General features: G+C 42.2%; 1 protein-coding gene across 1 annotated transcript in view; it reads right to left on the bottom strand.

Moving 5' to 3' along the window:
* Positions 1-15,498, bottom strand: part of TSEN2 (tRNA splicing endonuclease subunit 2) — a 39,850-nt gene extending 24,352 nt beyond the window's left edge. The window contains exons 1-5 of the mRNA XM_037139326.2: positions 15,392-15,498; positions 10,678-10,921; positions 10,092-10,293; positions 8,363-8,444; positions 2,116-2,152 (exon numbers count right to left, since the gene is read on the bottom strand). Coding sequence (XP_036995221.2) covers positions 2,116-2,152; positions 8,363-8,444; positions 10,092-10,280 — 308 coding nt within the window. The 5' untranslated portion in view covers positions 10,281-10,293; positions 10,678-10,921; positions 15,392-15,498. The remainder of the gene's footprint in view (positions 1-2,115; positions 2,153-8,362; positions 8,445-10,091; positions 10,294-10,677; positions 10,922-15,391) is intronic.
* Positions 15,499-22,876: the final 7,378 nt, after the last annotated feature.

The raw sequence follows: 22,876 nt of genomic DNA, 5'->3' as shown, positions 1-22,876 counted from the left end.
TCTCATTCTGTGTCAACTCCCTTCAGGCTCTGGAACTGGACTTCCCTGGTTTGAGTTCATGTAATCTTGGGCAAGATAATCACAGATTCCCATGTATGGGATGGAAATTACTACACCTACCTGAAACATTTCTTGAGAAGATGGACTGAGATGATAAACAGGTATACAGACCAGTTACTGGCACTGCTGGAACAATCACTACCCGTTGGCTATAACGGTGATGATGGTGATGTTGGCTATCTCCAGAAGCCGAGGCGTGGAAGGATCCTCCCCTAGAGCCTCCTGAGGGAGAGTGGCCCTAGTGTGCCTTAACTGTGGATTTCTGACCTCCAGAACGGTGAGGATAAATTTCTGTTCCTCTAAGCCATCTAAGTTTGTGGTACTTGCTTACAGCAGTCCTAGGTAACTAATACAGGAATCAATAAAATTTTTGGAATATTTCGATGAAGAGCTTACAAAGGAATAACCTTCACGGAGGCGACCATCTCCCCCATCCAGAGCCTTACATAGTCAGACTGGCTTAATGTCAGGTCATCTTTACTGCCAGCCCGATCAGGACGCAGTTCTGAGGGGCAGGCTTCTGATCTGTTTTGAGTTTTTGTGTTGGCCGCAGTGACCTGCAGATACTACAGCCCTCCTGGGCGGGGGGTTCAGCCAGGCTCTTAGCAGGCCCCTCTCACAGACTGGAGCCTACCCCTGTGCTCAGCCTGCGGTTTCAGCCGAAGCAGCCAACAAGATCTCCCTGGTGCTGCTGCCTGCTGGAACCTCATTCGGCTGTGGGGTTATTGGTCATGTAAACAAAAAGGAGCTGTCAGATTCTGCCAGTGAAAGTGAATGCAGAAGCAAGATAAGAAAATATTGTGGGCTTGAGTGGCTTTAAAAGCCTTCAGGGCATATACCTAGGTTGCATGTTCCATCCCTGGTTGGGCACATATCAGAGGCAACTGATCAATGTTTCTCTCTCACATTGATGTTCCTCTCTCTCTAAAAAAATCAATAATAAAATATCCTCAGGTGAGAATTTAAAAAAAATTAAAATAATAAATAAAATAATAGAACAAAATAATAGAACAAAAGAATAAAATAAAATAAAATGCTTCCTGAAAAGTTGTGACTCAAGCTTCCCCTCAGGGATGATGAAGATTTAGACAGATGATCATTAGCCGACAAGATCCTATGAAGGAACCACTACATGCTGGGACTGCCAAGAGGAACCAGGCATGACCTCTGCTCTCCAAGAACTGATATCCTAAATCTAGGTATATGACAAACAGTACAGTGAGGGGCACCAAAGTAGACTCCCTGGGAGCTGGAGGAATGGCTCCCAGCTCAGCAGAGGGAAGGGTGGTAGTGAGGAGAGAAACTCTGAGGGCGACAGTAAGCTGTATGTGGAATGTACAGAAACAGCCAGGCAGTGTGTGTGTTTGCTGTGTTAGGGAGAAAGGTTCCGGGAAATGGGAACAGTGTAAACGAGTGCCGGGAGGAAGGAGTTGCACGACATGAGTGGATGAAGAAGAGCCTCTGTGAAATCTTCCCTCTCTAACCCTGCAAGTGTAGAGCAAAGGAAAGAGGTCAGAGCCATGCATGCCCCGCAGCACAGGAGGCCAGTTCCAAATCTAAGTCTAAGCATCTTAGCACTTAAAGATATATACATGACAGGGTAGTTGTTTGTTCATATTTTGGAAGGAATTCAACTTGCAAAGGATTTGGTTTAGGATCGTTTTTAAAAAAATTAAGTTAGTACATTTCAAATATGATTTGATTCACATTAAATTTAGACAATTTTAGAGGACACATCTACTTAAAAAAAAGGCAGGGGCTACCACATCAGAAAAGGTTATCTAAAAATAAGACCTGAACTGTCCTGGCTGGGTGCTCAGTCAGTCAGAGTGTCATCCGAATAAGCCCAGGTTGTAGGTTTGATCCCAGGTCCAGGTACATACAAGAATCAACCAATGAATGCATAAAAAAAGTGGAACAACAAATTTATGTGTGTGTCTGTTTGTCTCTCTCCCCCGGTCCTCTCTCTCTCTAAAATGAGTCAATAAAAATAAATAAAATTAGACCTGATTTAAACGATAATTTTGACCAAGGTCAAAGTTCACCATGACTTACTTCTTTGACGTGATTATAGGCATATCTGTCTTCATATCTGTAACAACAGAGAAGTTCTATTAATTGGGACAAAATTTCCTTAAGGGGAAAAAACACTAAAAACCTAGAGAACACTAAGGGAATACCAAAATTCACCAAATCATACCCTTAGAAGGTTGACTGTCCAACTAGCAACAGCAAACAGGTATTTTACATGCCATTACTCCCTGCACCCAAACCCCTGGCAGGTGCAGCTGACCAATCACAGTGCTCTCTCTGGGCTCAGGTGTGACCTCGGAATCCTTCTCAACATTCTAGCTTAGCAGCAATGGCATGCAAGAAGACTCCTTTCTGCCACCTCTGAATGCTCATGCTCTCAACTTTCAGATCAGAATACTTAGGCCTGAAAGTTACCACACTTTACCCCTATTGCCCTGTGCTCCACAAAGCATCTTCAGTGAAGTCTGTGCCTATAAGAAAGGGTTGTTAAAGTAAGTTTCATGGCGGTGTTTGGGTATGGACTTGGGAGTTCTGGGCATCTGGCTGGAAGAGTCTTTCCACCTAAAATGTTTATTGGGTCACCTAACGGTGTAGGTTTTAGACAACATGGATGGATCTAAAGGGTATTATGCTAAGTGAAATAAATCAGACTGAGAAAGACAAAGATCATATGATTTAACTCATATGTGTCATCTAAAAACGAAATAATGAACAAACAAAACAGAAACAAACTCACAGATACAGGGAATAAACTGATGGTTGCTGGGTGAGAGGGGTTTTGAGTGGCTGGGTGAAAAAGGTGAAGAACTAAGAAGTATAAACTGGTAGTTAGTCATGGGCATGACTAAACAGTCATGGGCATGTAAAGTACAGCAGAGGGAATAGGGTCCATAATATGTAATAGCTGCGTGGTGTCAGGGGGTGCTAGACTTATCAGGGGGATCACTTTGTAAGCTACCTAAGTATCTAACTGCCATGTTATATTAGTTTACATGTGAAACTAATATAATACCGAATGTCAACTGTAATTGAAGAATAAAGAAATATGTATTATAATGCACATAAGAAACACATTGGAAGAGTCATTTCTCCTTTCCCAAATTCAGCCTTCCCTTGGTGGGTTAAAGGATTAAAATAGAAGATGTTCAGCTTGAAAATCCCATAAAAAAGATTTCACAGACTGATACCCTGTTAGGGATTTGTCAGTTTTCTGTGTCATGGTCTCTCTCCTCTGGTAATTTAACAACAAATGAAAATTTAGCAAGTTTTACTGACAGCCTTTTATGTGCCAAGCACTAGAGATACAAAAGTAGTAAAGCAAATAACCCTTTCCTGAGATACTCAAAGTCTAAATAAGGAGGTAGAGCAGAAATGAAGGATTCTAACCCAAGCCAATTTGTGACTACGTAAAGGATTAGAAAGGGACTGGTTAACTTCGCCTGGAGAGTTAGGAAAAACCACAAGGGAGAAGAAATGACTGAGCTGGGCTCTGAGGAACAGACGCTTGCTTGCCAGGTGGAGGGGGGGGGGGGGGGGGGACACACGTCAGCAGAGGGAAGCACGGCACTGCGGGTTCCTGGAATGGTAAGCTGCCCCAGGTGGCTACAGGGCCAGCAAGTAAGTGGCTAGAGGGCAGGGTGGAAAGCAAGGTTGAAGCTAGTTTTTGAAGAATTTCCTGCCCCGGCTGATACAGCTCAGTGGATTGAGTGCGGGCCTGTGAACCAGAGGATCGTGGTTCATTCCCAGTCAGGGCACATGCCTGGGTTGCAGGCCAGTCTCCACAGGGGATGCACAAGAGGCAACCATACATTGATATTTCCTTCCCTCTCTCCTTCCCTTCCCCTCTAAAGATAAATAAATTAAATTTAAAAAAAAAGAATTTGCTAAAGCGGACATTTGGGATTTACTTCTTTAGGGCAGCCCACGACCTTAATTTATTTCCTTGTCATAAGTTCATTTCCTTCAAATTTCTATCCCCATTTAAAACTTAGCTACTACATAGACAAGAAAGAGATTAATAAAGAGATTAATAATTATCGAGATTATTACACTATTTGAAAACCTTTGACTTTTTTGGTCAAATATTAGTAACTGCCAAAGCTGGGTGATAGATAGAAGCACAGCCATTGTTATTTGCTCTACTTTTTGCCCCCACTCCTTTTAAAAGGGTTACTATAAAAACATTTTAAAATAGAAAAAAGTAAAGAGAATAGTATAATAAATGCCTATGTTCCCATCACTCAACTTTAAAAATTAACTCATGGACAACCTTGCTTCATCTGTTTTTCTGCCAATTCTCATGACCTCCAGATTATTTTGGAAGAGATTTCTCATATCTCACCATTTCACCTTGAAATAGTTTAGTATGTATTTCTATAAGGACTCTTTTGTTAAAAAAACATAACCATAATACCATTATTACACTTTAAAAAATTAATATTACTTGCATCATCCAAAATCTATGCATTGTCTCACAGCTTTTTTCTGTTTTGGAAAGTCTGACTCAAAATCCAAATAAGGACCTATACTGCAATTGTTGATTCTAATATATAGGTTTCTTCCCTGCTATGATTTTTTTGGAAATTCCTTTGTTGCAGAATTGGATCTCCTGTTCTACAGGACTCCTCCCACCTGGCCTCAGATGATCACACCCTCCTTGTGCTGTTAACACAGTGCTGCTCCAAGGTGGCCATGGGCTCAACGGTTCAGGAAGAGATAACTGTCTCAGCACACTGCTTAGTTCAGCTCCCTTGTTTTCACAGCCAGATTTTCATGGAGAAGGAAGCTGCAAGTGATTAGTAAAGAGCAGTAGCTAAATGGAATGGAATCTATTTCCATTCTGCAAAGGTCTGATGTTGCCGCATTTCAGTACTTGGAGCAGCACAGGCTTAACACATTCCTCTCTTCTCTGGGTCTCCTGGGAACTGGTGGAATTAGAGGCTCGATTAGATGCAGTTCAATTTGGGGGGAAGCCTACTTCATAGGTAATGCATGTGTTTTCATTAGAAGACACAAAATGACTTGTTGGGTCTATGTCATCAGCACCATTGTTGATCAAGGCCCCGATTAAATAGTGATATTCTAATCCTGTTATTTCTTTGTTTATTAGTGGGATTCTTCAATAAAGAGAAACTCCTCCTTATTTGGTTACTCCAAGAACCAGTTCACATATGCCAGTTTTCAAAATGATGAATCCTCCATGGCGAACAATGAATTTCTTCTGGCATGAACTAAAGGATTCAAGCACTTGGGGGGTATTATAGGAATGAATTTTAAAATAAATTGTAATATTCTTACTGATGCTCAAGTGTTTCCATGGCCTGTTTTGAAACATGCCTAGTAGTTTTTGATAGCTTCCTTGCTTCCTGGTGTACAAGCTGTTTCACGTAAAAAATCCTAGCTGCTGTCAACCACACCATCATAATTCCTCATTTGCTTAATCATATAATATTCATATAACAGTCTCAGAATAACAGTAACAACTCTTATCACCCATAAAAATCACTGAAAGCAATATAAAGATTATTTTGTAGCCCTTTCTTTCTTTAGAGTATATGGTGGGTTGACTGCCCCGATTCTCCAGGTCTCCCATCTGCCAAACCTGCTGACTCTGAGCCAGTGAAATATGAGCGAACATGATGCAAGCAGAAGCCTGGAAAGCACTGGCGTGCTGGGGCTTGCTCCTGACCCTGAACCATAACCATGAGAACATATCTGGGCTTGCCTGCTGGAGGATGACATACAGGGTGCCCTCATCCTTCCTCCCGGTGGAGAACATCCTAGACCAGCTGACAGCCAACTGACAGGCCACCAGACAGCAGTGAGTCTGGCTAAATCCATTATTGGACTGGGCCCATTAGACAGCTGACCCATGATTAGCCAGATGGATGAGCACATCCAGTCAAAATCAGCAGACCTACCAGCAAACCTGTAGCCTTGAAGCAACCTGGTTGCTATCGAAAGCCACTGAAATTTAGGGTGGTTTGTTAAATACCACTGTGGCATGAGATAATTGACACAAAGTCTATTTCATTAGAATCAAACAGTCAACTTATCACGTTTTAAAGTCATTCAAAATACCTTCCCCCTTGGGGCTCTACTTTTTAAATGGACTTTGTTTTGTAACTGTGCAATATTCTTACAAAGTTCCAAAGTCAAATCTATGAAGTCTTAGCTCTCTTTCCATCCTGTTCCATCCTTCCCCCATAGACATTAAAAAATTATGACTTATCCTTCCTCATATTTCAGTAATATATTTATATCCCCCCATTTAGATAAACTGTAGCACACTATGCAGACTTTCTTTTACCTTGTTTTCTTCACTTAAAAATATATCCTGGTATCCCTCATGCCTAGCTGCATAGTATTGCATTATATGAATGCACTATAGTTTATTCCACTGGTCCCCTCCTTGTAGTCTTTTAATATTAAAAATAGTGTTGCAATGAATAGCCTTATGCTATTTCTTTCCCTATTTTTGCCGCTATATCTTTAAGATAAATTTCTTTTGTTGTTATTGTTTTTTTAAAAATTTTACTTATTTATTTATTTTCAGAAAGAGAGGAAGGGAACGAGAGAGGGAGAGAAACATTAATGTGCGGTTGCCTCTCATGAACCCCCAACTAAGGACCTGGCCCACAACCCAGGCATGTGCCCTGACTGGGAATCGATCGAACCGGCGACCCTTTGGTTCACAGGCTAACACTCAATTTTAAGATAAATTTCTAGAAGTGGAATTACTAGGGTAAAAGTAAATGCATATGCTGGGACAACTGGATATCCACAGGCAAAACAATGAAGTTGTCCCCTTACTTTGTATCATATACAAAAATTAACTCAAAATTGATCAAAGACCTAAATGTATCAGCTGAAACTATAAAACTCTTAGAAGAAAACAGAGGGGGAAATCTGCCTGAATTTGGATTTGGCAATGGTTTCCTAAATATGATACCAAAAGAACAAGCAACAAAAGAAAAAAAGAGAGATAATTTGGACTTCGTTAAAATGAAAAACTTTCACTATTTCACATTATTGAATGGCTATCATCAAAAACAAAAACAGAAAATAACAAGTGTTCATGAGGATGTGGAGAAACTGGAAGCCTTGTGCACTGCTGATGGGAATGTAAAATGGTACAAGTACAGTGAAAAACAGTTTGGTAGTTCCTCAAAAAAATAAAAAAGAATTATCATATGACCCAGCAAGTCTACTCCTAGGGGTATGTGTGTGGGGGGGTATACATGAGAAATGTCCACACAAAAACTCGTACATGAATGTTCATAGCAGGATTATTCATAACAGCCCCAAAGTGGAACCAACCCAAACGTCCATCTTTAGATGGACGGAAAAACAAAACACAGAATATCCGTACAATGGGATATTATTCGGGCTGAAGTTCTGATATGGACGAATGTTCAAAACACAAAGGTGAAAGACACAAAAGTCTTTATAATGGGTGTTTCCACTTATATGAAATATTTAGAATGGGCATATTCACAGACACAGAAGGCATGTTAAGGTTACCAAGATTCAGGAGGAGAGAAGAATGGGGAAGGGTGGGGGAGTGAATACATGGATAATTTGCTAGATACTAAACTCCTCTCTGGAGTGGTCGCACTGCCTGTGCTCCTACCGGAAACACATGAGAGTGTCTCTCAAGGCCTTGCCAATGTGCAAATTTTTGGATTTTTGCCAATCTGATTGCTGAAATGATATCTCAGTACAGTTTTAACTTGTATTTTTTTACAATAAAATGTTTTAAAAATCCTTTCTAATTATGTATTAACCTGCTGATACTGGTTATGTAATTACCACAAGACTTCCCTAGAGAAATGTACTAGGCTAAAAGATTTATAAATTAAAGAAAAGCAGATTAGCAAGTCAGAACTACACACATTACTGTTTTATCAAACACATCAATGTCAGTTACTGTTGCAAATTCTAATTCTAGAAATAAAACTCATTTTGCATACAGGTGAGTAAGTACCTAACTATCGGTGCCTTCCATATGAACAGTACTCTTCTAGGCAATGCTTAACAACACAAAAGACTGAATAACAATTTTGATAATTTTAGAAATTAGATAAAACACATTTTTTCACCCATTATAAGAACCCTTTCACCTTTAGTAGAATGATCCTATTTTTAGCAGTAAAATTGTCGGTGTGCATCTCCTCCACTAGAATTTTACTATATAAGCTGAGGTGGGAGATCAAACATAAAAAAAAATAATTATCTGCCAAAAGAACTGAATAATGCACAAATTTACCTTTGTATTTAGCAACCAGCTTAGGATCTGAAATTGTGAAGTTTGGACGGCTTCTAGACAGGATTCCTTTTCCAAAATAACCCTTCCATGAAGAGAGAAAACAAAATTAGGGCACCTTTAGTTATCAATTTTTTTGCTAAAGGAGAATAGATATTTGCCTTAACGAGAGATTTCCTACATCTTCCCTCTGATTATCTAGCCATTACTAACGAAGGTCTCAGCTATGGAGTTTTTAGCACGCCTCCTTTATCTCATAACTCATGAGTTCGGTCTAGGATTCTATGCTGAAGGCAACAGGGCAGGCAGAAGCAGAGGCAGGGATTCTTCCTCAGGAGCTGCGTGTCTCAAAGCGGGAGTCAACGCTACCTGGTACAAAAAGCTTCTTGGCCTCTCCTGTATGCAGGACTGAAGTACTCCTTTTCTTCCTGATGATTCCAAAAACAAAGTAGATTCCCCCCTCCCATTTATTAATTTAAGCCCATAGAAAATCAAGAGAATAATAAAATGAATACCTTTTATCCTTACCAAGATTTAACGGTCAGAATAATGTACATAGCACTTTATATATTTTTTAATTTTTTAAATTTATTTTTAGAGAAAGGGTAAGGGAGAAAGAGAGGTGACAAACATCTATGTGAGAGAGAAACACTGATTAGCTTCCCCTTGTACGCGCCCCAACCAGGGATGAACCCACAACCCAGGCATGTACCCTGACCAAGAACTGAACCAGTGATCTTTTGCTTTGGGGGATGATGCTCCAACCAACTGAGCCACACTGATCATGGTACATACACTTTATAAAGAGGTGGAGAGACTATCCTTGGCTTAGAGCCCTATCTCATCAGGGTCAATGCCACCCACGGTATCCCACTTTGGGAAGGTGGTTATAACTTACATATTTTATAGAAATGTCTAGAGAGGACACATTTGTAGAGACAGGTAGTGGACTGGTGGTGCCTCAGGCTGAAGGCAGGAGCTGGGATGAAGTGCGATGGGCACAGGGGAGCTCTCTGTGCTGATGGGAGGGCTCTGAAACCGGTGGTTGCACAGCTCTATGAATTTACTACAATCACTGAATTTACACTTATAATGGGTAAATTTTATGGCTGTAAATTATACCTCAATAAAGCTGTCTATTAAAAAGTGCCCCAGTGATGAACTGGTTAAGGGATGGGGCCAAGGGTGGGACAATAAGCTACCAATCTCAACTCAAACCTATTATCAATGTAAAACAGCAAAAACGAGGATCTGCCCGTATCTAAGAAGAGGTTCCAAACTAGGAAGAAAGCAGATAAAGAGCCAGAGTACCTGCTGAGGCTGAATCTGATTTGTCCATGAGTCAGAACAATATGCCACTCTGTGGTTATTTCTGGGGATGAAATGGGAGTGAAGTGGGGAATTTTAATTTTTTAACCCTTAATTTAATTTTTGTAAGTTGATTTTTTTGTTTAACAATAAACACACACTACTTTTATCACTGAAAGACAAGAAAGTTCAATGTTACTGACCCTACTTCATTGCTGAAATGTGGGTCCAGAATGAGGGAGTTATCCTCATGATACATGGTTTCAGGGCACCTGAGTCAAACGGCAGTGTTCCGACATGAGACCAAACAGCAAGAGAAGAATATGAGTCATTTATAGTTTATTTTGGGAGTGGATGGGGAGAAGAAAAGGTAGCTGCCTCCAGGCTGTCGGGAAGTAGCCCTGCCAGAGTCTCCTGTACTTACTCTCCCATACAGATGCTCAATATCTTCTGCGTTCTTCACAATGACATTGTTGTTTATCATTTCTGCGCGGAACATTTTGAAGTCTTTCTTAGGTCCACAGTTCTGACCAAAAGGGATTGGAAGGGGAGACTCATAATTCTCATACACTCTTCTTTTCCTCTTTGGGGCGTGGAAAACTGCTTCCGCCATTTTTCAAGTGCAACTATTTTTTAAAGAGTATAATGAAGAGAAAGAAACAGTCAATGACTACGCCAATCAAAAATGTGAGTACATTATACCTAGGCTCAGAAAACTCTGTGGTCTGTGGTAAAGATAAAATATTTATAAAGCAGTGAACTAAAAGACACCATCATGAGAATTTTTTTAAAAGAAGTGCAAATCTCATTCACCTAGAACATCTCAATTCCCATAACAGTGCCCAAGAAGTGGCATTATTTCTCACTACAGTTGACAAGACTGAGGCCTAGTGACATGCCCCAAAAGTCACAATGCTTTGCAAAAGTCTGATAGCAAGCACAAGAGGATTTCTGCCTATTAGGATTACTCCCATTCTTTCACTCAGCCAACACTTTTACCGTGGACCTACCAGGGGCTCCTAATGTCAGAGGTGCTGGGGATGGCAAACATCTTCCAGTTTTTAAGGTAAAGTTGATGAATAACAATGGCAACAGCAGTTCCCAGTTAAGGGTCTTTTATGTACTCCAAATGCAAGTGGCTATGAGAAGGAACTCTAGAGCCAGAGTGCCAGGACAGGAATTGGCTTCACTACTTCCTAGCTGTGTAATTGCAGGTAAAGGTTATTTAATCTTCCTGTGCTGTGGTTTCCTCATCTGCAAAATATGGATAAAAAAAACACTATTTTAGAGTTAAGATCCATAAAGTGCTCAGAAGAGTACGTGCTTCACACTGAGCATGATGCATGTATTCACTCTAAGTACTGTTATGGGGTGAGCACTACTAACATCCTCATAAAGAAAGGAAACAGGTTTGAAAGATTATGTAAAAGACTCCAGAGAGCGGGGCACTATACCATCCCAGGCCTGCTGAATGCCAGAGCTCTTCCTGCTGGGCTCTGCAGCAAACAGGTAGCGCCCATCCCCTTTTGTCTGAAGGCTCACTGTTTCTCAAGGTTAGAAGCTAAAGGGTTACGGGGAATTGTGGAATTACTTAGGGTGCACCCAGCACTAGGAGGGAGTAAAGGAAGCTGAAGTCAGTACCTCTCCCTTCCAGGCCTTATTCTCAGCCCAAGGAGACAAAACAAGCACCTAATGCACAACAGGCTGCAATTCAATAATGGCTAAAGGAAGGAAGTAAAGTTGAGTGTATTGTGTGATAAAGACATAGAGCTGTGGTAGATGCATTTAACTTAGGAAAACTCAACCATACGCAAGGGGAAAAAAATGTAAACAGTGCAAGAAACTGGGACAGCCACTCTAAGCGACAAGCAGACGCCCTAGAGAAGGGAGGCTTGAATCTGCTGCTCTCTTAGTCCTGGGTCCAGATTTGATTTTAGTTGTGAACATATCTGGTGCTTGAATAAACAGGGGAGCTGTATCACACACATTTAAACTACGTGGCTCCAAACTCTCACAAAGAAAGAAGTAGGACTCATTATTTAGGTGCCTCCTGCATTCAGAACCAGTATCCCAATGGCCAATGGATGTAACCGATGAAGGCGGCCAAAGCTAAGAAAGGAAGGTGAGTGGTTTTAAGAGCTCATGGTCATTAAAAAAAAAATTGAAAGCTTTGTCCAATGTGTGATGTCTTTATCAACTCTCTCAAGGAGGCTGAGGAATTAAATGATGAAACAAACAAACAAGAACAGACCAAGGAGAGTTAGAGAAATCGATAAATCAGTGACAAAGATAGCTATGAAAAATAAGAATCTATAGACTTTCTAAGGAAGATCCCTCACTGCAACCACACACTGAGCACGACTGTACATATTACACGCACTGAACAGCATTCATGACAAAAGGGCGTACGCCGTGCATTAATGGTCAGTTGAGAGGTTTTCTTCTAACAGCATTTTAACTAGGTTTTTACTTGCTGACCCATCCCTCAACCCAAGCCAACTACTGCATTCACTTTTTGGTTATAGAAACAGCATTTTTTCCTAAAGCTTAAATAATACTGTGTTGGCTTTTTTTGAGGCATGACATTGCTCTTCAGTGAGGAACTTTCTAGGGATTTTCAAGAACAGTTCAGATTTTTAAGAGATTTTCACTTTTATAACTTAACTTCTGGTTAGTGTTTGACTTGTATATACTACATTGGAAATTTTTATATTTTTAAAAATTTTTAAAAGATTTTGTTTATTTTCTAGAGAGAGAAGGGAGGGAGAACGAGAAGGAGAGAAACATCGATGTGTAGTTGCCTCCCCACCCCAACCCAGACCTGGCCGCAACCCAGGCCTGTACCTCAACTGGGGCTGAACCCATGACACTCCAGTTTGCAGGCCAGCACTCCATCCACTGAGCTGCACTAGTCAGGGCTGGAATTGTGTCTTTAAAGAAAATATTAAATGGCTAACTTTAAGGACTTCCAATTAAATTCTCTCAAACAAGCAAAACTGAAAAGTTATGCTTTAATTTGCCTGGTTCATTCAGGATTTTCCCTTTCTGATTGCTCATGTACTCTGAGAAAAGCAATACTGAGCCATGACACTTGATAGTAAGAAAGCTGTATGTGTGGCAGGTTTCTTGCTACAAAAAAAAAAAAAATCCCCCAGTTTTTCACAAAGCCTCCAAATCCATGACCTAGCGTCGTCTCTGCCCATGTGACAGCATGCACATCAAGAATCTGGCTCAATAGTAGGCCTTCCATACATACAGAGATGCCATCATCACCATGTGACCATCACAACCCACTTAAGCTCTCTGAGCCCAGCTTCTTCATTTTTGAATTGAACAGAACTGGAAAACAATCTGGAAGTTACTGTAGTGTTAACTACAGAATAACCATATGATCCAGAAATTCCACTTCCTGGTATAGATACAAAAAAAGAGTAAAAACGTGTTCACACCAAAGTCTGTATGTATGTGAATGTTTACAGTAGTATTATTCATATGAGCCAAAAGATGGAAACCACCCAAATGTCCATCAGCAGATGAATGGGTCAACCAAATGTGGGATATCCATAGTGGAATATTAGCAAATATAAAAGGATGAAGTACAGATACATTGTACAACAAGCATGATGAACCATGACAGTATCATGCTAAAAGCCAGTCACAAAAGACCACATACTGTATGTGTAAGACCATAATATGAAATGTCCAGAATAAGCAAATCCACAGAGTTGATTAACAATTGCAGGCGTTGGGGGAGGGGAGAAATGTTGGAGTGACTGCTACTAGGTATGGGTTTCATTTTGAGGATGATGAAAATGTTTAAAGTCAGATTGCAGTGATGGTGATAGTTGCGTAACTCTGAAAATACTAAAATGACTGATACATTTTACAAAGGTGAATTTTATAGTATGTGAATGATCTCTCAATAAAGCTGTTATTTCCCAATAAAACTGTTATACTCAACAGGACAAACCAGATGACCTCTAGTTTTGTAGTTTTGTGGAAAAGCTGCCTTGTGCTGAACTTAGGAGGCAAAGAACAGAAGAAAGGATTGAATTTGCAACTCTCCAAATACACAATACACATTTAGGAAATACTTCTTTAGCGGCACGATAAGAGAAGGCATGATGGAGGATGTGGGATGCTAGTTAAATGAGAAGAACCAACTGTGATTGGTAGGTACATGCTAGCACTGACTGGGCTGTATTCCACACAGATGGGTACTACTGTCCTGATTTCAAGGACCAAAAAACCCAACTTGGAGCAAGTCGTTTGCCCAAAGCCCCATTGTTAGAGAAGACACGAGGTTAGTAATGCAGGGAGACAGGCATGGTTAAGACTGGCCTAAAAGAGGACCTGCGTCTGAAGCACACAGATGTACAAGAAGGACTGGGACAGTTGCCAGGAAGTTTGAAATGTGCAGATTATGACAACTGAAAAGAGATTAAGAAAAGTAACTTGGGGTGGCATAGAACAGTGGCTCTCAAGCTTGGCTGCCCTTAGAATCACCAGGGAAAATTAAAACTCCTAATTTCCTGGTCTTACCTGCAATTTTGTCAGAAATTCTGGGGTGGGGCCCAGAATTTCAACATTGCCAACCACTGGTTATAGGATGGCACATTCAAACACACTTAATCCCAACAGCTCCCTGAGGTAAAAATTCTATTACTATTCCCATTGTACAGATGAAGAAAGGGACTCAGAGGGGCCGAATGCTATGTAGTGTAAGCGGTTCTTACTCTTCTCTTCCCAAATCTGGGCATTCCTGATACCAGAGGCCCGCAGTGTTAAATATGTTTACTTTTCTATTAAAAGTAGGGCTTGTTCTTTATTTTTCCCTTGAGCGGTTAAGCTAATGCCTTTTAGGTGCTCAAAATGTTTATTCCCCAAAAAACCACAAAGCAAAACCAAAAGGGAGGAGGGAAGTAGCTACATTTAATTTTCCAATTCCCTGGGTCCATCTTGCCCTAACAATCCCGGTTTAAAACTTCCCACACAGCCAAGTTCACCTCCCAATTGAAAAAAAACGTTTGAAATTCCAACTGCTTACTCCTGGGCCAGTGGAGTCAGAGATAAAAGGGACAAGGTAATTCTGCCCCTGGAGAGCCGTCAAGTTAGAACCTAAGACTACAAAGTATAAACAAACAATAAACCTTTGAAGGCTGTTGTGAGGGTTAAATGGGTAACTATGTGAAGGCGCAAGGTACTGGGCCTACCATGGGGAAGTGCTAGCCAGACGGTAGTTGAACTGCAATGAATGATGGCATACAACTCGAAAAGTGTTCCGGGCCCAACAAATTCCTAACTGTCTTAACTTATCCTTTTTCTGGTTTCCTTGAGTGCCCACCAACCCCCAGCAACCCAACTAGCGGCTGAGGCTCCTCTTGGGCAGAGGGGTCGCATGAAGCCCGCCATCCAGCGGCTCTGGGACGTGGCGTCAATGCTTCCAGAAAGACAAGTGAAAAAGTATGAAGGGCCACAGGTGCACCGAGAAGGAGGTGAGGAGTTAATTCCGGCAGAACCAGGAAGCCTAGCTTCTCCCCCCGGCCCTGTCCGGTCCCATTGTGGAACCCGGGGGAAATCTCTCCGCCCTTTTCACTCTCGCTCTGGAGGGCTTTCAGAGAGACTGTGTCTCTTCCAGCGGTGAAACCTCACCCTTGCCCAGTAGGCTGGACCGACTGCGTCAGTGCCCGGGCTCGAGGCGCGCCGCTAGGCCTGGTACCTTACCTTCAACGAGCCCACACGCTCGCCGTTACCCCGACAACGCCGGTGGGGGGGAAGGGGCGGTGAACACACCACTGCCGTCAAGTACTGCAGTCGCAAAGCCAGACGAATGCGCAGCCGCAGATCCCAAGGGCACACGCCGGGTGTTCGCGGAGCACGCCTGCGCACAGCCGGAAAAGGGGAGGGGCTTCCCTTGAGCCAGCTGCTCATTCCTAGTGAAGTGTGAGGCAAAGGCGGCACGTCCTCTTTCCTGATCGCCGTAAGTCACGTGGACAGCCAGCTGCTCGGCCGCTATTCTTGTTTAATTCTCACGACAGTCGCGCGTGACCCATTTTATAGATGAGATCAATGACACATGGTGAGAAGGTAGTGGAGCCACGACTTGAGTCCAGGTCTAAAGACTTGGAGTTCTCACCCCTGGAAAGATGGGATGCTTGAGGCTACCGGCCTTTGTTACGCGACCCTGGCCCTGACGCTGAACTCGGCTTACTCAATGCATTTGTGTAAACTGCAGCATTCGGGCTGTAAAAAAGCACCCTTTTGCAGATGGCTGACTAAAAGTCACTGAGCACGGGTTGCCCTGTGCAGTGTTAAGGACGACAGATAGGAGTCAGACCTGCATTTGAATCTTCACTTCCTCCCTCAGTGTGATGAGTGACCAAACCATTCTGAGCCTCAATTCCATCATTTGAAAAATGGGTCGTCAGGATTATATGGGATAAGCGAAATAAAACTACATTGGGAAGTATAAAAGTTTCTTCCTGTTTTTTTTAAAGGAGGACTGGTAGGGAGTCCAATACATACCTTCTCAAATATGAAGCCCAGGGTCCCCAGCTCACACATCACACATGCTGGGCAGTTGGGGATAGTGGGTGACTGGGTAGGGCTACGTGTGACTTTTTTTTAAAGGTTGTATGTATTTATTTAGCGAGGGGAAGGGAGGGAGAAAGAGAGGAGAGAAGCATCAATTGGTAGCCTCTCACACATGCCCCAACCAGGGCCTAGCAGCATCTCAGGCATGTGCCCTGATCGGGAAATCAAACTAGGACCTTTTTGCTTTGCAGGATTATGCTCAACCAACTGTCCAGCACCTTCGGGGCTCAGTGTGACTGTCTTTGAAATCTGGACCTTTCCTAAATTTCTCATCTCCAGGCCATGGAACACCCTGTTGCCTTTGCCCAGAACATCCTTCCCGACTCTGCAGCAGTAATTCCTGGACACCCTTTAGGTCTCATTTCAGGTATCTCTCCGGGAGACTTCATCTTGCCTCCCCAGGCTGGCTTGGTGACTTTCCTCTGTGTTTCCTGTCTCCTGGTCCTCCTTAGTGACACTGTGACCTCTTGGTAGAAAGAGCTCAAGACATCATGGACCTTAACCACGCAGCTAAGGAGTTCAGACTTTAAGAAACCAAAATCAGAATAGCTTCCTGTTGGAGTGTTGCAAAAAAGAACCTCAGCAAGATTCAGAGAAGAGTGGTATCAAGATGGTCTGGGCAGGGAAGAAGGAGCTGTGGGAAGGCTGTAATATTGTACCAGAATACACCATTGTAGGAAATACTGGTTTTAGAATTAGAGGATTTTAAAATGAAAGGCAACTCATAGGTTGTTCACTTAAACTTCCTTATTTAATTGATAAGAAAAAAGGTTCAGAGGCACTGTGAGTTGCCAGAGGTAGCCAAGCAAGTCAGAGGGTTGCTGACACTAGAGACAATCCCCTGAAGCTCAGCATGGTGCTCCATCCTTGGGGGCTTGGGATTCCAGATTCCCCATAATGGGAATCTCAGTAGTGTCATCTGGAGCCCTGCCTCCACAGAAAGTCCAGAATATGTTACTAAGATATTCTTCCCTCAAATTTTCTCTCAATGTGCATTTTAAACTCTTTGTTGTGGACTTTTTCAAACATGCATATAGTGGAAAGAATTATCTAATAAATCACCACTTCCAAAATCTCTAGCCTTTGGTATCTTACTTCTTTTACACTCTCCATACACACGCCTTTAACTCCTACTGCTGGAGTATTTTTAAGTGAACCCAGACATTATATAATTCCATCCGGAATATATCTTCAATCTTTACATTTTATTACACACATATATGTATGTACTTTATTTTGCCATGTTGAATGTGCTTCCATGTATAATGCACACCCATGTTTTTGGCCCAAACTTTCAGGAAAAATATCTTTCATTTTAATTTTTAATTCAATGGTTTTATTATATTTAGAAACAAAACCAATTATAGTATACCAGGGTACTATTTTGCATATGAGTATTGTCATTGCTTTCTCAAGTTTTAATGCATAAGCACACATAAAAGAATTAAAAATATTTACAGATACGTAATTAGTACTACCCATGTATAGTGGACATCCTTATTTTTCCCTCAAAAATTTGGGCAAAAAAAGTGCACATTATACACAGCAAAATACGGTACATGTAAAAAGAGAATGTATGTACATATACAATTTTCATTATCCCAAAAGTTCTATAGAATCACTGTAACACTGAATCAGTGAATACTGAACTGTTGCCCCTAGGGGAATACAGGGTTAGGTTCATCAACCAATTAATACATAACCTTATTTTGTGTGTGTTTTTGTTTAAAGACACTTTGTTTAGTATCTATCGTTGATTCAATGACACTGAACTTGTGACCAGCATCACTATCACGCACGCCTAAAGGAAGCTCTTCTAACGCGGCATATTTTCTCGAAGACACAGCACAGATTCTGACCCAGGAACACTGGACAGCACTCAGCACTCTGCTTGGCGTCCATTTGAAACAGCCAAATCATCAAAATCACGAGAAAGCACAAAAACGTGAAAAATGCGGCACTAAAGAGACTGATCGAAGGCAACTTGTTTATGGTATGAGAGCTGAAACAAGAATACAGAGTATTGCCTGTTTACTTCGGCTGAGAAGGCGCATATTGGGAGAAACGCACTTTACTCCGACCTGTGCCTGTGCATGTCTGTGAATGACCATGCACTGGGAGTACTGATTTTGGTTTAGCAAATAAAATTTAGCTAGTAGGTGAATTTGCAAATACAGAATCCGCCAATAATGAGGACTGACTCTGTGTGTGTGTGTTTCCCCATATCTTTAGTATGCCTAACAGAATGAACAAGAATATCATTTATATTTGAAATGTTACACAGAATCTCTATGACCACCATAAGGCATTAATGTGTGCTGCCCACATTTCATCCTATCTTATTAATTCTTACCACAGCCCTGTGAGAGAGGTGTTCTCACCTCTATTTCCCAGTTGAGGTTCCCTCCTCACCAAAGTTCTCAGAGCTTAGGAAGCAGTGGAGGCCAGATGAGGATCCAGAGCCAGGGACTATGGGGCTTGCATTTATTGAATCCATCATGCAGGATATGGGAGGGCAATGTATTGACAAAACAGCTTTAAATATGGAAATACAAAATTGAGGCAGGTGTTGTGGGAGGTCAGGGGAGGCTGGGATGGGTTGAAGGACAGAGGAGGCTTCCTGGAAGAGGTGGCCTTCGAGCTGAGCCTGAAAGGAGGGTTTGTATCAGGAGAGTGGAGAGGCAGAAGGAAGGTGGGGTCTGGGACACAGGGCCGGTCCATGTGCCGGGCAGGTGTGGACTTTGAGGTTCTGGAGCAGGGAGGGGCTGGGCCAGGCTGGGCCTGGCGGGGCAGGAGGTTGAAGCCGACGATAAAGTACGATAGGCAGGGCGGGTCCTGGTTGTGCGTTCCCTGGAATTCCAGGCTTGGCCTTTGGACTTCACCTGGTAGACAATGGGGAGCCACCAGGCGTTTCTGAGCAGAGCAGGGAGGCCCCAGCTGTCACCCCATTGTTTTTTTTCCCCAGAGTGGGCCAAACCCTGCAATATTTCAGCAAGTCCACTAGATGGTGATATTTTAGCAAATTTAAACAACCAGGCCTCTGCGGAGACTGCTTTCTGGAGAGGAAAACAGACCAGGGACCTCCCAAAGCCTCTGCGCATAGTTACCCGTTTACTCAAAGTATCTGCATCATAAAATGCAGGGGCTGTGAAACCAAAATCAAATTAGGGACGTAGTTCAGCTTTACTCTGCCGAAGAGCCTCAGATGATTTCACAGCTTCGAAGGAGAAAGGGTGAGCAGGAAGGGCAGACAGTTTTAACAAGTGCCCTGCACACATTATCTAGCATTTCAACCTCACTACAGCCATTCAAAGTAGGTGCAGTTTTCCCACCTTACAGGCGAGGAAACTGAGATGCAGAGGGGTACGTTTGCTGAGCTGACGCCAGGCTAAGCAGGTGAAAGAGTTGATACCATCCGGTAAGAGGTGGGCTGGGCAAGTCCCCAAGGCATTGCTTTGCTGGGCCCAGGGTCCCTTTTGCAAAGGGTTGGGCATTGACTTTAGGTCCTACTTTGGTTGCTAGGAAAACCTGTAACATGAATGATAAGGGCTACTGGACTCCTACCATTTGCAGAATTTCAGGTGCTTTATAGAAATAGTCTCACTAAATTCTCTCATAACCCAGTTAGTTAGGGAATATCACACACCTATTTTACAGGTACACCCCCCCCCCCACACACACACAATAGATTTAAAGAGGTGAAATGACTCGCCCATGGTCATACAGGAAGTAAGCACCAAAGGGGTGTGGATCTCAGGTATGCCTACTTCTGCTCAATGACTAACAATAAAACACATTTGACTTCTGGGTAAATTTCCTAGAGAAATTTGTGCATAGATGCCTGAAGAGACACAGACAAAGACTTTTTTTTTAAATCAGAGAATGGTGGTTTGTAATTAAAAAAGGAAAGAAAGAAAGAAAGAGACCTAAATGACTGTCCCTAGAGGAATGAACATATAAAACGTGTTATAAAAGTTCATAGGGTGAAATACTATGCAGCTTAAATTAAAAGGAATAAACTAGCTCTTATATACACATCAACATGGATAGATTTAAAAAACAATGTTACTGATAAAGGCAAGATGCAGAACAATATGAATCCTTTGTACTCTTTATATAAATTAAAATACACACAAGACAACATTAAACTATACAGTATGTACAGGTAAGTTAAACTAAAACTAACAGGAAGGCTAAGTACCAAATTCATTAGTTATCCATGGGACTTTGATAGTAGATAGGGGACTTTAGCTTTGTTTCATTTCTTTAAAAGAAAAACACCTAGGAGCAAATATGAGAGTGGTGGTATGGATGATTGTTCAATTACTTATTGTATGTCTTTATCTGTTTTAATTTTCACACAAGATGCTTTGGGCAAACAAGTAAGTGCAAAGATAGAAAACTACAAAAACCTAAATAATGTTCCGATTTGAAGTGAGGGTTGTCAGTGTACTGGGATGGCCGAAAAGGGACAGGGAGCTTATCGCTGGGGGGCACAGGCCTAGACTCCTTGGTGGGAATGTGGCTGGTGGGATCCAACTCCTGGATCCCACAAAAGCAAAAGGTCCCACCACCTGTGACTGTGCTCCCCTCCAGGGAGAAGCAAGTGCCGGGGAGGCTGTGGGAACCCCACGAGGAGGACGGGACAGGACCAGGAGGAGGTGCAGGGGCTCCGGGCAGATAGGCCTCCACTGTGGGGGTGAGAAGACTGCACGTGGCCACACCCTCTGGCTTCTCTTCCTCCCTCCTGTGCCCTCATCATTTTCTCTGAACTCATGGTCACATAAGAACATTTAATGTGTTTCCTTGAGAGGCCACACCCGGTTCCAGCACAAGGTGCTCCCACCGGAAACTAAGGGCAATTCTCATTTTGCTCATCTCCCCGGCAGGGGTGACGAGTATGGAAAGTCACGGGGGCTGCCGTTCTTTGCAAACTACCAATCGTCACAAAGAAATAGAGAGCAATAAAGTCTTACTGCTTTTTCTCTTTTTTCCTTTTCCTTTATATTTGTCATATAAAGTAATAGACAAAATAATATGATATAGAGAGAGAGAGCCCAGCACTTTCCTTTTATTGACTCATTTCCTCACTCATTTATTGCATATAACAGCTCTATTAGTAAATAGATTTATTCTCCCCAATTTTAAAGTGAGGAAAGCGAGTCACAGAAGTTGCATAATTGACCCAAGCTTACCCAGCTAAGAAGTGACGGAAGTGGGATTTAAACCGAGACCTGCCTGATGGAAGGGCCCCTGTGCTGCATCTGTATAGTATGTTTTATGATCTCATATCTTATCCGAAAAAGGAGGCACAGAGAACCTTTTGTGTTTTGTTTCTCTCTCTCATAAAAATCTTCTTGTTCCAAGTTGTTTTTGTCTTTTGTGTGACCCCCACAGGTGCCCACCACTGAGCTTAGGACCATAATCTCCTGGGTGGTGGAGGCACTCTTTGGTTTGCTCACTGAAGAGAGGGGAGAAGGGGCCAACATGGCCCAAACCTGGCTTTCCTGCTTGCCTGGGTACGTGCACCTCAGATGTCAAAAGGTCTGAATTCCAGGCAAACCAGGAATAATGCCCCAGTCATCAAATTTGAAACCAAAATTCAGCAAAGACATGTATTTGCTGCCAGAAAGCAAATAGTTTTTTCTTTTCTTTCTCATTTTTTTTCGCCCAAACAAAACATCCTCTTATGAAATATGTCCAATTTGCAATATTTACTTTCCCTTTATTTAATAACAGGAAAGGGTTTGCTGGACTTTTGTTGATTTTTGCATTTCTTATTAAAATTCTTAAGGGGGTTTTGGGGGAACTTAATCAGCAAAAAAGGAGGAGGAAAAAAATATCATCTGCATTCCACAGGCCTTATTAATGGAGGAAACTTGCTGTTTGCTTAAGAGCATTTTCTGATGGGAGAGGCAATCATCACGTGTTCCGGAGCCTTCCTCTGACTCTTTCTTTCTTTCTTTTTTTTTTTTTTTTTTGACTGTGCTTCCTTCTCAGCTGTCCACAGAGCTCCAAATTCCTTGTTCCAAGCTTTCTACCCAAGAAGGTTGAGCTGGGGCTTATGCCACACTGCCAGGCTGGGAGGGATGCTAACATTTATGGAACTTCTCAGCCAGTTTTCTGCACCCATGATCTCACTTCACCTCCAGTTAGTCCTCCTGGCAGCCCTCCTGTGGCCAATGAGGACAAAGAGGCTTAGAGGGATGAGGTCCCTTGTTCAAGCTCCCTTTCCTTGTAGCTTATGTTCCATGGGGTTAAAAGGAAAGGATTTCTAGAATTCATGAAGTCCTCTATCACAGCAACTCTCTGAGACAATCTCCAATAGTTATGACTCCGGAAGATAAAGTGACTTGCTGATGGTCGCACACCTGGAGGGTTGCGAGTTGTAATTTGAGCTCCGCCTCTCACAGGTTCATTTCGCATCACCACACCACCTCTTTGGGGCCAAGAGTGGCATAAACGATTTTTGTAATGAAATACACCTCTTTCCCCAATTTCAAATCTCTCTCCCTAAAAGGTCTTTGATCTTCCCTTCCTTGGTTCCAGAACTAGACTGCCCATAACTTCAAGGACTTTGTTTTGTATTTTCATGCTACTGGAAATGTTTATATA

The sequence above is a fragment of the Artibeus jamaicensis genome, unplaced genomic scaffold, assembly GCF_021234435.1.
Source record: "Artibeus jamaicensis isolate MK-2021 breed Jamaican fruit bat unplaced genomic scaffold, CSHL_Jam_final contig_519, whole genome shotgun sequence".
NCBI classification, from domain to species: domain Eukaryota; kingdom Metazoa; phylum Chordata; class Mammalia; order Chiroptera; family Phyllostomidae; genus Artibeus; species Artibeus jamaicensis.
This window is presented reverse-complemented; position numbering and strand designations above follow the sequence as displayed.